Here is a 13,073-nt window from a genome sequence, read left to right on the forward strand (position 1 = left end):
AAGTGAAACATAATATTACATGTCTGTTGGGCACTTCGAAACCATCCCAGTCCTTTGGATATGTGATATCTTTTAGATCGCACTTCCCGCACTTATCAAACATGTCTTTGACGTGATACCAGACAAAAAAATCCAATAATAGGTAAATTTCACTAACAAGTTTTCCAGTGTAATTTAACGTAAAAGCTCGAGTATTATAAGTTATAGTTATTAAATTATTGATTTGAATGTTAACATATGCTTTCATGCACACCGGACGGCAAGCCACAACACGCACCCCACTATAGACTCCTGTTAAGATAAAGCCATCCGCACTAGTCGACTGATCAGTCGACTGCATCGAGTGGAACTGGTGATACAAAAAATGTTAGGTTAATTATTGTGCACGTGTTTGAAACATATTGACAACTGTACAAATTAACTGTACAACCAATTTTTATTGCTAATAATAAAAAATTATCAAACTATATCTAACTTATGTATATTTTTTATTATACTCTATATTCTCGAACATCCCTAGTCCCCCCAACCTATGAAGAACATATCTGAGTGACAGAAATAGTGTATACATAACACCAGAAATAGTAGAAAAAATCTGTCCAGATCCTAAGATTATATTTTTATAGATTTATAGATTAAACAAAACTATTATGCAAATCCATTTTATTCATTAAAAGATTTTTTTTACTGTGGAACTATTAGTTTCTACATATAACCTATTTATTTTAATGATTGGATTTTAAATGTTAATGTCATATGTTTTTTATATATACAGACTACATTAGAAAATGTGTCAATGTTATATAATTCGGTATTGTAATTTTTGAGGCTATGTTTTACTTGTTATTTATTGATTTGTTATATACCTGTTTTAATTCGTTATTTATTTATTTAAATTAAAAAATAATATTACATTGTTGTGTGACTGTTTTAGCAACTTGAGTACTGTACCAAATTTTCCTTATCTGGACTTCTGCTAGTTTTCATATGTTATACATGACTTGTGTGGATGCTTGTGTAAGCTTTATGACAATAAACGTATTCTTATTCTTTCATAAGGCCTGTTAAGAATTTTGTGCAATAACAACTAAGAATTAAACAAAAATTGTGTAACGAAGAGTTGGAGCGTCCTGTGAAGAGTTACTGGGACACGAGAGAGATTAATCGTTAATAATTCTGTTATAAAGAAAAGAGATGGAAAACTTTACTCTCAGGAAAGTTTCAGATAGCAAGTGAGAGAGTTACGCAGATGAGTGAACTGTGACAGGAACTTAACTCTTCAGCTCGGGAGAGTCTTCAGCTGTTGTCTGTACTATCCTGTGACAGTAACTCAGCAACTCTCTGCCTTGCTCTAAATGTCAGATATAGCCAAGTTTTTAAATTGTAGAAACATGTTCTGCCAACCTCATCAGTTATTTCAGCTGCTTGGCAGCTCATATAGTTTGTATAGACGTTTTTTATCCCATTATGTTAAATGAAAATTTTGTTTTTAGTGATGTCAATACTTAAATAAATACCAAATCAAAATCAACTCATTTTAGAAATTAAGAAATGGATGAAAATCATTTTTCTGTAACAGTTGTGTAGTGTTTGTTTTAACACATTTAATAGATTACAAATTAATGCAATCCTTTGATGTGTAATTTTATCCTAATTGTGTAAAATACACAAAATTGAATTAAAAACAAAACTAAGTTTATATGTTACATCGAAACGGATTAACAATTTTATATTAATAAATAAATCTCACTGAAAGATGTTACAAAAACCATTAAAACTTAGAATAAATTATTTAACTACGTATAGAACATAAATCCTAGAGGCAGCCTTAGAAAAACAGGAATAAAATATGAAATTACCTTATGAATACAAGAACTGCTAGCAAGTCAAAGGATGTGGCTAATATATTTATTACGAGTCAATTAATTTTTATGCCTTTCAAATATTTAAGTCCTTCGAATTTTTGATGTGTTCATGTTCTTTTATTCAAACCATAAACTACTTAACAATAACAAAATGTGTTTTTATATTTAAATACGCACTTTGTTATTACGTAGGCCTACTGTGAAGAATTCAGTATGTTCTAAAAGGAATTTAGCAATTATAACTCAGCAAGTATTTTCTGTAAGTATAACTTATGAAGAAAAATTTTGTTATAACCAACTGTTTTCTTCATGTGATAACATTTTTGGAAATGACCCAAGAAAGCTCCTAGTATACTAGTTAAAATATAGATTATTTGTAGCAAGTTTATGAAAGTACAGAAAATACCTCCAAGTCAAAAACTACTCTAAGTTTTTCTGTTTGAAATATTTTAAATAATAATTTTCACTAATTAAGTTTGTACCTTGGTATCCCTGCTTGGAACCATGGTGCTGTCCTCAACTCTCCTTCTTCCGGTTTGTTGGTGAGACTATCCGTCCTCTCAGGTGGGAGGGGAGGGGGAGGTGTGGAACTGTCCGTCGGTGCTGTACCTGACACAGAACTACTCGAACTGCTGATCTGAGAGATCCGCTTAGACTTCAGTTCCGTTTCTGTGCTGCTCGGTGAACTTTGCGATAACCTGCAATTTATATTGTGTCAGTTATAAGAAGACTACTATTACTGCCAAAACTGTTAAAGGCCGATAAAAAGCTAAATATCAGTGAAATTATAAAATGTATTTCTTATATTGAGACAAATAATCAACAAATATTTTACTTCCAGTAAGGGGAGCAGCTCGGAAATTATTTGGTCTATTTCGGCTTGTGATTCTTTCATTTTCAATCAGCTGTTTCATGTGGCTTCGCATGCTTTTCGTAAGCTTTGTCCATGTATGTGCTCTTCTGGATAAAAACAATCTGTGTATGTTTATAGCCATTGTACACGTAAATGTACATTATTATAAAGTAGACCACTTTAGAACACTCAAGCTTTAGGTTCAACCAGAAATTGATCTTAAAGACAAATTATACATTATTACTTAGCTCCTTCAAATAGTGTTTGGCTATTTAATATACGTAACTCTCTCGAGATTGCAGTTTATAATGTGCAGGCACTTTGAAAACTTTTATCTTTTACAGTGCAGCCTGGTGGTGAGTTACATCAATGGGTAGAGCATACATTTTTCCTTCTACGTGGAAAAATACAGATACATACAAATTTTCATGATGATCGGTCAAATAGTTTACGATTCTATAAAGGATATACAGACAAACATTCATTTATATATATATATATATATATATATATATATATATATATATATAGATTTGAGGAACATAATTTTCGTTTTTAACACCTACATAGTTCCAACTCAAAACATAAGAACCACATCAGTATGAGAAGATCAAATAATTTTCCAAACTGTTAACCTTACTAGAAATAAGTATGATTACTAGTATTGTTAATGATTCAGAACGTATGATGTGTCTCTATATGTTTGTATTTCCATCTTGTTAGGGAGTAAAAATTTAGATGGTGATTTGGATAAGAGACCAAGATATTGATATACCTTCTTATTCTGAAATATTCGAGTAAAAATGTGGTTACGGATTGGATATATAATGAATGATATTGTTAGGCAGTGAAAACTCAACTATTGATTGAGATGAAGGTTTATGTATTGATTGATACACATTTATGATATTCAACATAAAAGTAAGTATTCATTTGGATACTAGGTAATTGTAACATACAAATCTCACAGTTTTCAGCCAGGAGTGAGGAGCGCAGACAGTATGTGTAGGTATGGTATTGAGACTGCCTTACTTTCTCAATTGAAAATCCTTTGACAAGTTCAGCAAGTGGTTTAAAAAAATCACAATATTTATATATCTTTCCTTTCTTTAATATAAAATTCCATAATAAAGGTCTGATTGTTTCAAGTTAATTGTTTAAAGTTATTTGGTTTTTCCTGTGGTATAAAGTTGCTTTAACAATAATAGTTTTCTTTATCCAGAGAAAGAGAGGGAAGGATGAATTTGAAATTAGAAGTCTCTTGACATGTAAAAGTAGTGTAGGTGTGAGGTATCTGTAATGGTAGTGGCGCACCCAGAAATATTCTTTGGGAGTGTCCAGAAAACTGGGGAGTCCAGGGTATGAAAAACCTCCCAGATAAGTATAGGGATTCTGGGGGTCTCCCCCTGAGAAATGTTTCTAATATTGGTATTCTCATATCGTTAATTTATAGTACTTCTGACATAATAAAAGGGGGGCAAAGGTCAGGTCAGACTGTACACAGTTTAGAATAAACCACTCCAACAGCAAATCACCAGGAAGCTTAAAACATTCTGCAACAAATACAGTTTAAAGCTTGACCTCTTCTCTGGGATAAAAAATATATAGATATCCGAGACTGAAAGTTAACCACAATCTAACTAATAGAGTTACAATAACAGGAGTTACGTTTCTACATGTAAAACGGTTTACTAAGAAATAACTTTCAGTTTTTATATAGAAAAAACCCGGTTTTTGGCTCTTTCAACAAAACTGTAATTTTGAAAATTCATAACCCGAAAACTTGAGATCTCATTTAGATCAAACATTTACATACAATAGATACAAATGTGAGATTGGTATGTCATTTGAGAATAGTATGAAAATAAAGTTGTTATTTAATGACCATTTCAACTTTTTTCGTGATGGGTGGTCCACAAAATTTGGCATTGGTCTCTTTGTGGAGCTTTTAATCATTACCTTGAGCATGTAATTGTGTAAACCACAGATTAAATTGAGCAGGTTTTGTTAATCTACTGCAACCAGGAACTGTTCGTTTTAACCCGCACATTGACATAATACCCAAAGCCTAGTGACAACGAATGACAACAAATTAACACAGTCATCACTGTTCAGAGATTGGCAACTCACTCACTACTTTGACAACTGATCATGTCCTGACTACTGTAATAGTACTTTGTACTGTGGTATGGTGTTACCTTGACATACATTGAGTTCAAACCCATATCCACTGTCCACACAAACTACTCTGAAGACATGCAGTTGCTACGAACCTGTTGTTGTCAATCTCTATGTGTTTGACGGTGTTGTCGCGGACTATGCTCTGGGGAGGCAAGATGTCCGCTAGAGGTTCGACCAGCGGGGAATGGTCTTCCTCCGGAGGGGTGTTCGCGAGGCCCATCGCCAGTCGCTTGATGAGGGGTGGCTTGTCGCCCAGACGCTTGTACGAGTTGAGCTCCGTGGGCGAGTTGCTCTCCTCGCTGCTGGGCGTGCTGTGCGTAGAGTCCGAGTGACCGTGCGTGTGCGTGTGCGTGTGGTAGCTCCGCAGTCCGGGTATGGACGAGGGTGGTGCGGACTTGTGTAACAACAAGGTGGGCGAGCTCGACGTCACGTTCGTCTCCATGTTGTCGGTTACCGATCCGGGGATCTGCTTGGGCTGTGACAAATCCATTCATGTAAATACTGCAATGCACAGACCAACTTAAAATCTTAATCTACAGAATCGCATACTCGAGAAATCTCAGTGTCTGTAAGTGAACATGAGTGAAGGATGGATGATGGGGTATAGTTAATTAAGCTCAAATCGGTTGATGCTTAGCAAATCCCATCAAGTACTATCATGGAGTCCTACAGCTTTAAGTGTATCTCAAAAAACGGAGGTTTGGCTACATTGAATAGACTGAAGTCAAATATCTGATGTCAATATCACACTTTCGTCACAAAAAGGTGTCTTGGATATCTTAGGCGACTTATGGTCTCAGAGTTGAGGAAGTGAGTATAAAGAACGGATCCTTGTCCAGATGCCCATCAGTCGACGTGTAAAGTACGTGATTAGGCGACATCACATCGGATTTCTGAAGGCTAACAGGAACGATCCTAGAGCCGAAAAACAGCTGTAGCAAATTTATTCAACGAAATATACTCGTAAACTTGATTGTAACCTATCAAACCCTGACGGGAAGAATCAATCCAAACACCTAACTAATTACGGTCCACGGGGAATAACAATAAAGCTCCTGTCACAGAACACCGGTGGCTATCTGATACGACGAGCGGGTTTAAACATGTCAAAATAATTTAACCAAATTCAGCCGGAATCCTAATTGACCGGTCGCTCCAAATGAGACTTGATGTGGTGGAGACATCCGTATCCGGGACGGCCGGCAGCGCGCTCCGGTAGCGGCTGATTGCCCCTAACCTGTAATTTGGATCCCGCCACATTTTAACCATCAATTAAAACCCCGGCCCGAGGCCGACTAGACGGGGCTCGGACTTGTCGTCACTGCCACTCCGTCCGCTAGTCGGTGTGTTACTGCCCTCCCGGCTTTCGCATCGGCATTTACATAAGTATGCCTCCTTAATTCCCGACAAATTAACATTTCTCCGCGACCGAAGCGGCGGCGGCCCCGGACCGTTCGCATTTTGGCCCGGTGATTGTCGAAAGCCAGCGTCGGCGTTGTAAACAATCCACTTTACTGTGGGGGAGCTCCGGGACACGGACGATGTGGAGCACTCCGGCCGGAATTCGCCGGGAGTTCATCAGTATCGCTCTGGGAGTTTTAATCGGAATGTTCCGACGGAGACAAATAAATTACGAGGCTCCGACGCGACATACCGACCAGATGCCGAAACCTTGTTTTTAAATCGAGCAACTAAATCTTCACTGTCACTTAAAGGACTGAATAAATTTAAATTGTGGGATATTTCACTCCGGCTCCGTACCTCGTACGAGGTCTCGTTCACGTAGGCATTCTTTCGTAGTAATTTGATACTTCAGCGTAATACATTACTGATTAACAAGGTGTATCTACGTCCTAATTTGGTGTATAGCCTAGCTTTCTCTAGTGCAGAAATTTTAGAATAATCCATACGGTAGACAGTACACTAAACGTCCATCATTAGCGTCGGTTGTCTAATACTGGAGTCAAGTAACGAATTTGGTTACGAACACGCTGTACTGCAGTCATCTTGATTTTGGCCACAACAAAACAATGTTAAACCTCGAACACTTATATTTGGACACAGTATTATGGGAGATGCATAATTACAGGCCTATAAAACTTAAGTAATTTCCGTGATAAAAGGTAACCTACGTATTGTTATCAAACCAAAGAGAAAATAATCGTTAATCATATCGAATGTTCTTGGTTTAAAGTTGGTTATTGACGATGGAAGGTTTGAAAGGATAACCGGTGTCGGACATTTGCCATCGTTATAGGTTATGTACAAATAAGAGTAACAGGTATATATGCTAAGCTCATATTATGTACTATCGTAACAGGTATAACACAACGTTTCGAGGATTGGAATCTATCCTCTTAGTTAGGTGGGGAGGTATTACATACAAAAATAACGAACAGAAAGAAGTAAAAAAGGGAAAGAAAAGGGTTATATCCAAAAGGCTGCTTGGAGTCCAGTCCAGGCGTTGTCACTGCACAGGATGCAAGTCCCGAGCACAAATCCCAAGTACGAGGATAACAATCGCACATCACACTAGCACAGGCTACAGTGGGATGGATTTCAATCCTCGAAAGTTGTGCTAAACATTTTATAACCTCGATGGCTAAATGGAAACTAAAATTATATGATTTTGTGAACTTCCTCCCGGTGTTCCGATTAATAATGAAACTAGTCTTTGAGCTAGCGTCGTAAAGGTCTGTACAAACTGAACCATTCCAGGACAGACATGATTGAATACGGTAAATGCTGGAAATTAACAGTGCTACTCAGTGTGATAAAAACCATAAATATATGTCAAAAAAGTAAAAGACTGGCCCTGGGGTGTAGGTACAAGCTATGTGTAGGACGATGTACAGTGCGCAGACTATGCGTACATACCCAGCTGATTATCTGATTGGTGGCCGACTTGTCTTGTAGCTGAGAAGCAATCACGTCATGGAACGTGGGTTGTCGCTGCAGCTGTGCCGCATACGCCATACGGAACGCATTGCCCACGATACTGTTCAACTCCTCCGCCTGAAACACACAACAAACGTGTAGAATAAATAACGTGACCAGCTCAAAATTATAGGTAAACCGCTTACAAAAAGACAGGGCGATTTTAGTTCACACAATGTGGGGTAAATACCCCTCCGCCGCTGTGATCCCGCCCTCTCCCAGTATCCCCACACCACTGCTCGGCACTCGCCCGCTCGCTCTATCCCCTGACCAGACCACTGCCACTTAGCGGCTGACCTCCCTGGATACGTCTATGACTACATTAGTCTGTCCAATTAACATTTTACGCTTGTATAGGACTACACACAAAAATACAATATGCTTATAGAATGGCACGAGCGAGATAGATCCACACAGCTGATAAAACAGAGACGATGAGATGTTTGTCTCACTCCCCACGACTGGAGGGGGCCTCTCCTGCGCGTGGCCGCTCAGATATTTGCTTCCGCGCAGGTTTCTTTGCGAGCGGGTTACCTATAGTTATTATCACATAACAACGAAGCTACATTTAATTTCCAACAGATCAAATTAACGTCAATTTAACCATCTCGTTAGCTGAAAGTTAGAGAGATTGTGATTGTGAGCATTCATTTTGACGTGACAACGTCTTAAATTAGGTTGCGGCTCGGAGTCACTCATGAAAAAGTGTAACGCCCGGTAACGTTACGATGCCCGTCCAGTGGGTCCGCCGCACGGGATCCGCACGGGATAAAGCAGATAACTGTGGGTCCGCCGCAAGGGATAAAGCAGATAACTATGTTTATTCGTGAAAATGTGGAGTGCTTAGATTCGTCATTTACAACAACTACAACAATAAAGGTAAATAATTGTACACTGATATTTCATTATCGTAAACTATGATTGATTGATTAATTGTTAGATTGACACAAAAGTTGAGAAACTGAGTTTATAGGTTATGTCATACTATTGACAAATGTACAACAATAAAGGTAAATAATTGTACACTGATATTTCATTATCGTAAACTATGATTGATTGATTAATTGTTAGATTGACACAAAAGTTGAGAAACTGAGTTTATAGGTTATGTCATACTATTGACAAATGTTGATAGTGTTAAGTAAATTATTAGTTTAAAATCACTCTGCAATCAATCGTAATTCAGTCGATTGAGAAGAAACAGCGCGTATTGCTAGTCAAACATTTAAATTAACAAATTATAACCTCTAACCTGTCATAACAGTGCGACCAAACAAACGAACTAAACCGACCAATCACCACGCGCGGAGTTAGAATTTAACTGTGTTTAGCAAGAATTTCAAATTCCAATTTTAGCAAATGTTTTATTCAACTTTACCATTTACAATAACAAATTTTAATTAATTTCAAATTATGTACAATGTTTTAGTAAACAAAATATATTTCTATAGTTAAAATTTGTGCAATTCTTATTTTCATTCAATTCCTTGTTCCTATTGTGCAATTTAATAATATTCATATCAATAAATATTCTACCGAGAAAAAGACGTTGTCACGTAAAATCTTCGCCCGTAAAACCGACTTTACAGGCAACCATAATTTTTTTTATACATACAAGAAAATATTTTTAAAAAAAATGAATGTATTAATTGTAACTAATAAATAGTTTTAATTGAACACGTTCCTTTGCCAACTCGAATTACGTTAACCTAATTACTGGTATTAATCGCTTGTTTAATATTTCATCTAGACGATCGATATGAATGTTGAATTTTCGATATATCCAGCTCAACTAATTAAGAGATATATTATGTTGCTGCTCGATGTGATCGATAACTAGCGGTTTTATGCAACTACACACAAAAATACAATATGCTTATAGAATGGACATCGTTTAAGCCAACTATTCCGAGAGAAAACCGATGGTTATATTCGCTTCGGTTATTTACCTATGTTGCATTTAACAGTTTTCAACGCCAAAGTAACATACACACCGCAAACGAACAGGCAAAAACGAACCGTTTACACACAGATTTATCGAACGCGTTTATTGCTACTACTCAAACTGACAATCGAAATGTCTAAAAATTACTTTGCAATAATTGACCATACGTTAACAATCAAGTGTAGTTATTGTAATTGTATTACATGTATTGATTGACTCATTACATATAGACTATTGATTTTATATTGACTACTATCGTTATCATAAGTCAATATTAATTTTCTAACCAAGCATGGAAAATATTAACTGCAATATAATGGAAACTTCTTTTAGATCGTTTTATAAAACGCGTGGTTTCAGAGGTTGTTATAATTTTATAAACTAAAGAACTGGGTTACAATCGTCACAACATAGACATAATAAACCCATTCTCTGGAGACATTAACAGAGTACATAACCGCCATTCTCTTGTGAATACTCTGTATCTATCTGTTAAATAGTTCGTTTAACCAGGTCACTGTGGTTGGGTGAAATGAAGTATTCAACAACACGCTGTCATCAGTACGGATTGAACACAACCAATTATGCAACCTGATTCGCATAAATTGTTGGCATTTTATCAACGTGACTGCTCAATGGGCAAAAGTTTACTAATCACTTAAAAAGTTGATTTTCATTCGATTTTGCCTCATTTATTTAACGAGGACTTCTTACAAATACTTTATGAGTTATCCATATTTGAACACATCGAAAACGACTATATAGTAAGCATATCACTTAATAAGATTTTATACAACGCAAATCTAATGTATAAATGTAATTACCTGTGACTTTCCAGGTTGGACAACAATGTAAAAATTAAAATGAGTATAGAATACAGAATTTTAAATTATTCTAACCGTTCGGAAAAAATTTTTAATACGGTCGCCGACAAAATGGAAGAAACAAGGAAGCACTGAATGAAAATCTCAAGCGGAAGTGGAAAGTTTAGTTTTTGAAAGTTTTGAGGTTTAACTGTTAACTGAAGACGAAGGAAAAGGAGCAGCACTCCGCCTTGCCCGCGGCCCAGGCTGTTAAACATCACGGTTATAATTGCCACTTCCCTCAACAACTTATTGAAAGGTGTTCTGCATCCAGATATTTACCGATACCACATTTCAAAAGTATCTCGGCGTAAAAGCTTTTAGGTGTAACACACACAACACATAACTTCGGGTATCGCGGGCATTAGATGGGATTCTTATTGATCCAGATTACAAATATGTAGTGGGCTAATGGATTTCTCTTCGGATAAAAACTTAATCCCCGATGCACTTATAATCTGGTTAAATGATTTGTGGGTTTTATGCTGAAATATTTCATATGTTCGGACGCACCTTTTAGAATGTTTTCAGATTAATTTTTTATCTCTCGAATTTAAATGTGGTGTTTTAACGTCTTTGACGTCGTTCTACGCAAACGATCGCTTCATGGAGATAGTGTCGAGGGAATAATGATTGATAGGTTCGATTATTTGCTATTAGGGAACCTCTTGAATTTTGCCAGTAAGCATTAAAAAATCCCAATTTTTCTTAGTTTTATGCAACTTTACCTTTGCGAAGTTTTTCATTGTCAAGTACTATCAGTTTTAGTCTAGGTTAATATTTATAATTTTACAGCCCAATCCCTTTCAAATAGTCTTCTTACGGAGAGGAAAACATAACAAATTAACACTCCGCAAGAAATTAGAGACATTTAAAGTAGTATTTATATATACGGAGAACCTAATTGTACTAGGATTTTAAGATCCATAAATACTGTACCATATATAATTAATACAACAAAATATTGAAAATTTGACACTGAGAGTGTGTAACTGGCAGGATTGAATATCCCCAGGTTGTATTTATTCGACAACTCGATACATCATCAATGACCTGTTTCAAAACTGAAAAGAAGACCTACTATAGTGCATGAAACTCCATCCACCACAACATCGCATGAAACCTCTCAGATGGCAGAGAGCGGCCTGGGGAGGAGAGAGAGGGGGAAGCTAAAGTGAGGTTGTGATCGGATACGATAAGATATCAGAGGTGCCCGAGGGAGCAACAGCTGATCGCCAGTCACGTGACTGCCCCTGATCAAACAACTGATAACTCCGACCTGTCAGCTTGGATTGCCATTGATTTTTATATTAAATGTTGTCTGTGATTTGAATTTTCACAGCGTTAATTCTTTATTTTTACAAAATATTAATAAGAACAATATTTTATTTACGTATTTGTTTTTTACCAAAGACCTCACAACCATTTGGATGAAGTTAAGCGTGCGTTATAAATTTCGAAGGAACTAACTAAAATTGAATGTTGAATTTTTAAACACGGTCTCTAAAACGTGTGGAAAATTACAATAATGTGTAACAACTACCATAAGTTTTTGAAAAAAAATGCTGTTTATTTTAGTTGTGCTGCTGTGTGCACATTTTAGTTTTTGTCTATGCTGGTTATTCTCAAAAAGTATCAGAATTTAATCTTGTCTTGAAACATTTGTATGCAATGCAGTAAATGTGTTTAAAGGCATCAAACATTTCAAACACACGCTTTCAAATAGAAATTTAAATTGTTCAAAGGTTGATATTTTTACGGGGTCGAAAAATAGTATTTATAAGAAGTGGTTCAAACCGGCAAGAATGGAATCTGGCGTATCTCAAAGCTCACCGGTGCCTAAGCTCATTGGTGCCTAAGCCGTGCGGTAACAGATTCTTCAATTCGTTGTTTGTAGTTTGTTTTTGACGATGGAAGGATTGTGAAAGAAACAGGATTTTTCCAGACATTTGCCATCGTTCAGTGATACAACAAATCAGTAACACTAGGTTTCGAGATCTGCAATCTTATCTCTTCTTCAGGTAAATAACTAACCTAACACATAATTACAAAGTAGGTTAAAATAAACAAATCATACCAGAGCGTTGTGACACGCGTAAGTCAGGAATCACAACCACCATGTTGCGTGTCAACTTCACTAACTCTAAAACACGCACTTAATAAAAAAACTAAACAAAACACTAATTATTAAAACTGAACTACAGAATACAGGTCATGTCTGCATTCGTTGACCAACCACCTACGACCTCACTCAATGGTGACGAAACGCAGGGATTTATGAGAGGCATAATATCTGAGGTCAGTGAGAGTGTGCTTTAGTGAATGTGTGGAAGTTTGGGTGTAACCTGTTTTATTTATAGAGACGCAGTTAATGTAATGTTCAGGTAAAGAGAAAGGGTCTAGTAACACGAGAGGTAAAAGGGACAATA

At 36.5% G+C, this 13,073-nt stretch overlaps 1 protein-coding gene across 2 annotated transcripts in view; it reads right to left on the bottom strand.

Annotated features, from left to right (window-relative positions):
• Window positions 1-13,073, bottom strand: part of LOC124361803 (tensin-1-like) — an 887,387-nt gene that overhangs the window by 11,549 nt on the left and 862,765 nt on the right. For both annotated transcript variants that reach the window (XM_046815784.1, XM_046815783.1), the window contains exons 5-7: window positions 7,777-7,914; window positions 4,992-5,374; window positions 2,348-2,563 (exon numbers count right to left, since the gene is read on the bottom strand). In XM_046815784.1, the coding sequence (XP_046671740.1) occupies window positions 2,348-2,563; window positions 4,992-5,374; window positions 7,777-7,914 (737 nt within the window). The remainder of the gene's footprint in view (window positions 1-2,347; window positions 2,564-4,991; window positions 5,375-7,776; window positions 7,915-13,073) is intronic.

This window comes from Homalodisca vitripennis, chromosome 5 (genome assembly GCF_021130785.1).
Source record: "Homalodisca vitripennis isolate AUS2020 chromosome 5, UT_GWSS_2.1, whole genome shotgun sequence".
NCBI lineage: Eukaryota > Metazoa > Arthropoda > Insecta > Hemiptera > Cicadellidae > Homalodisca > Homalodisca vitripennis.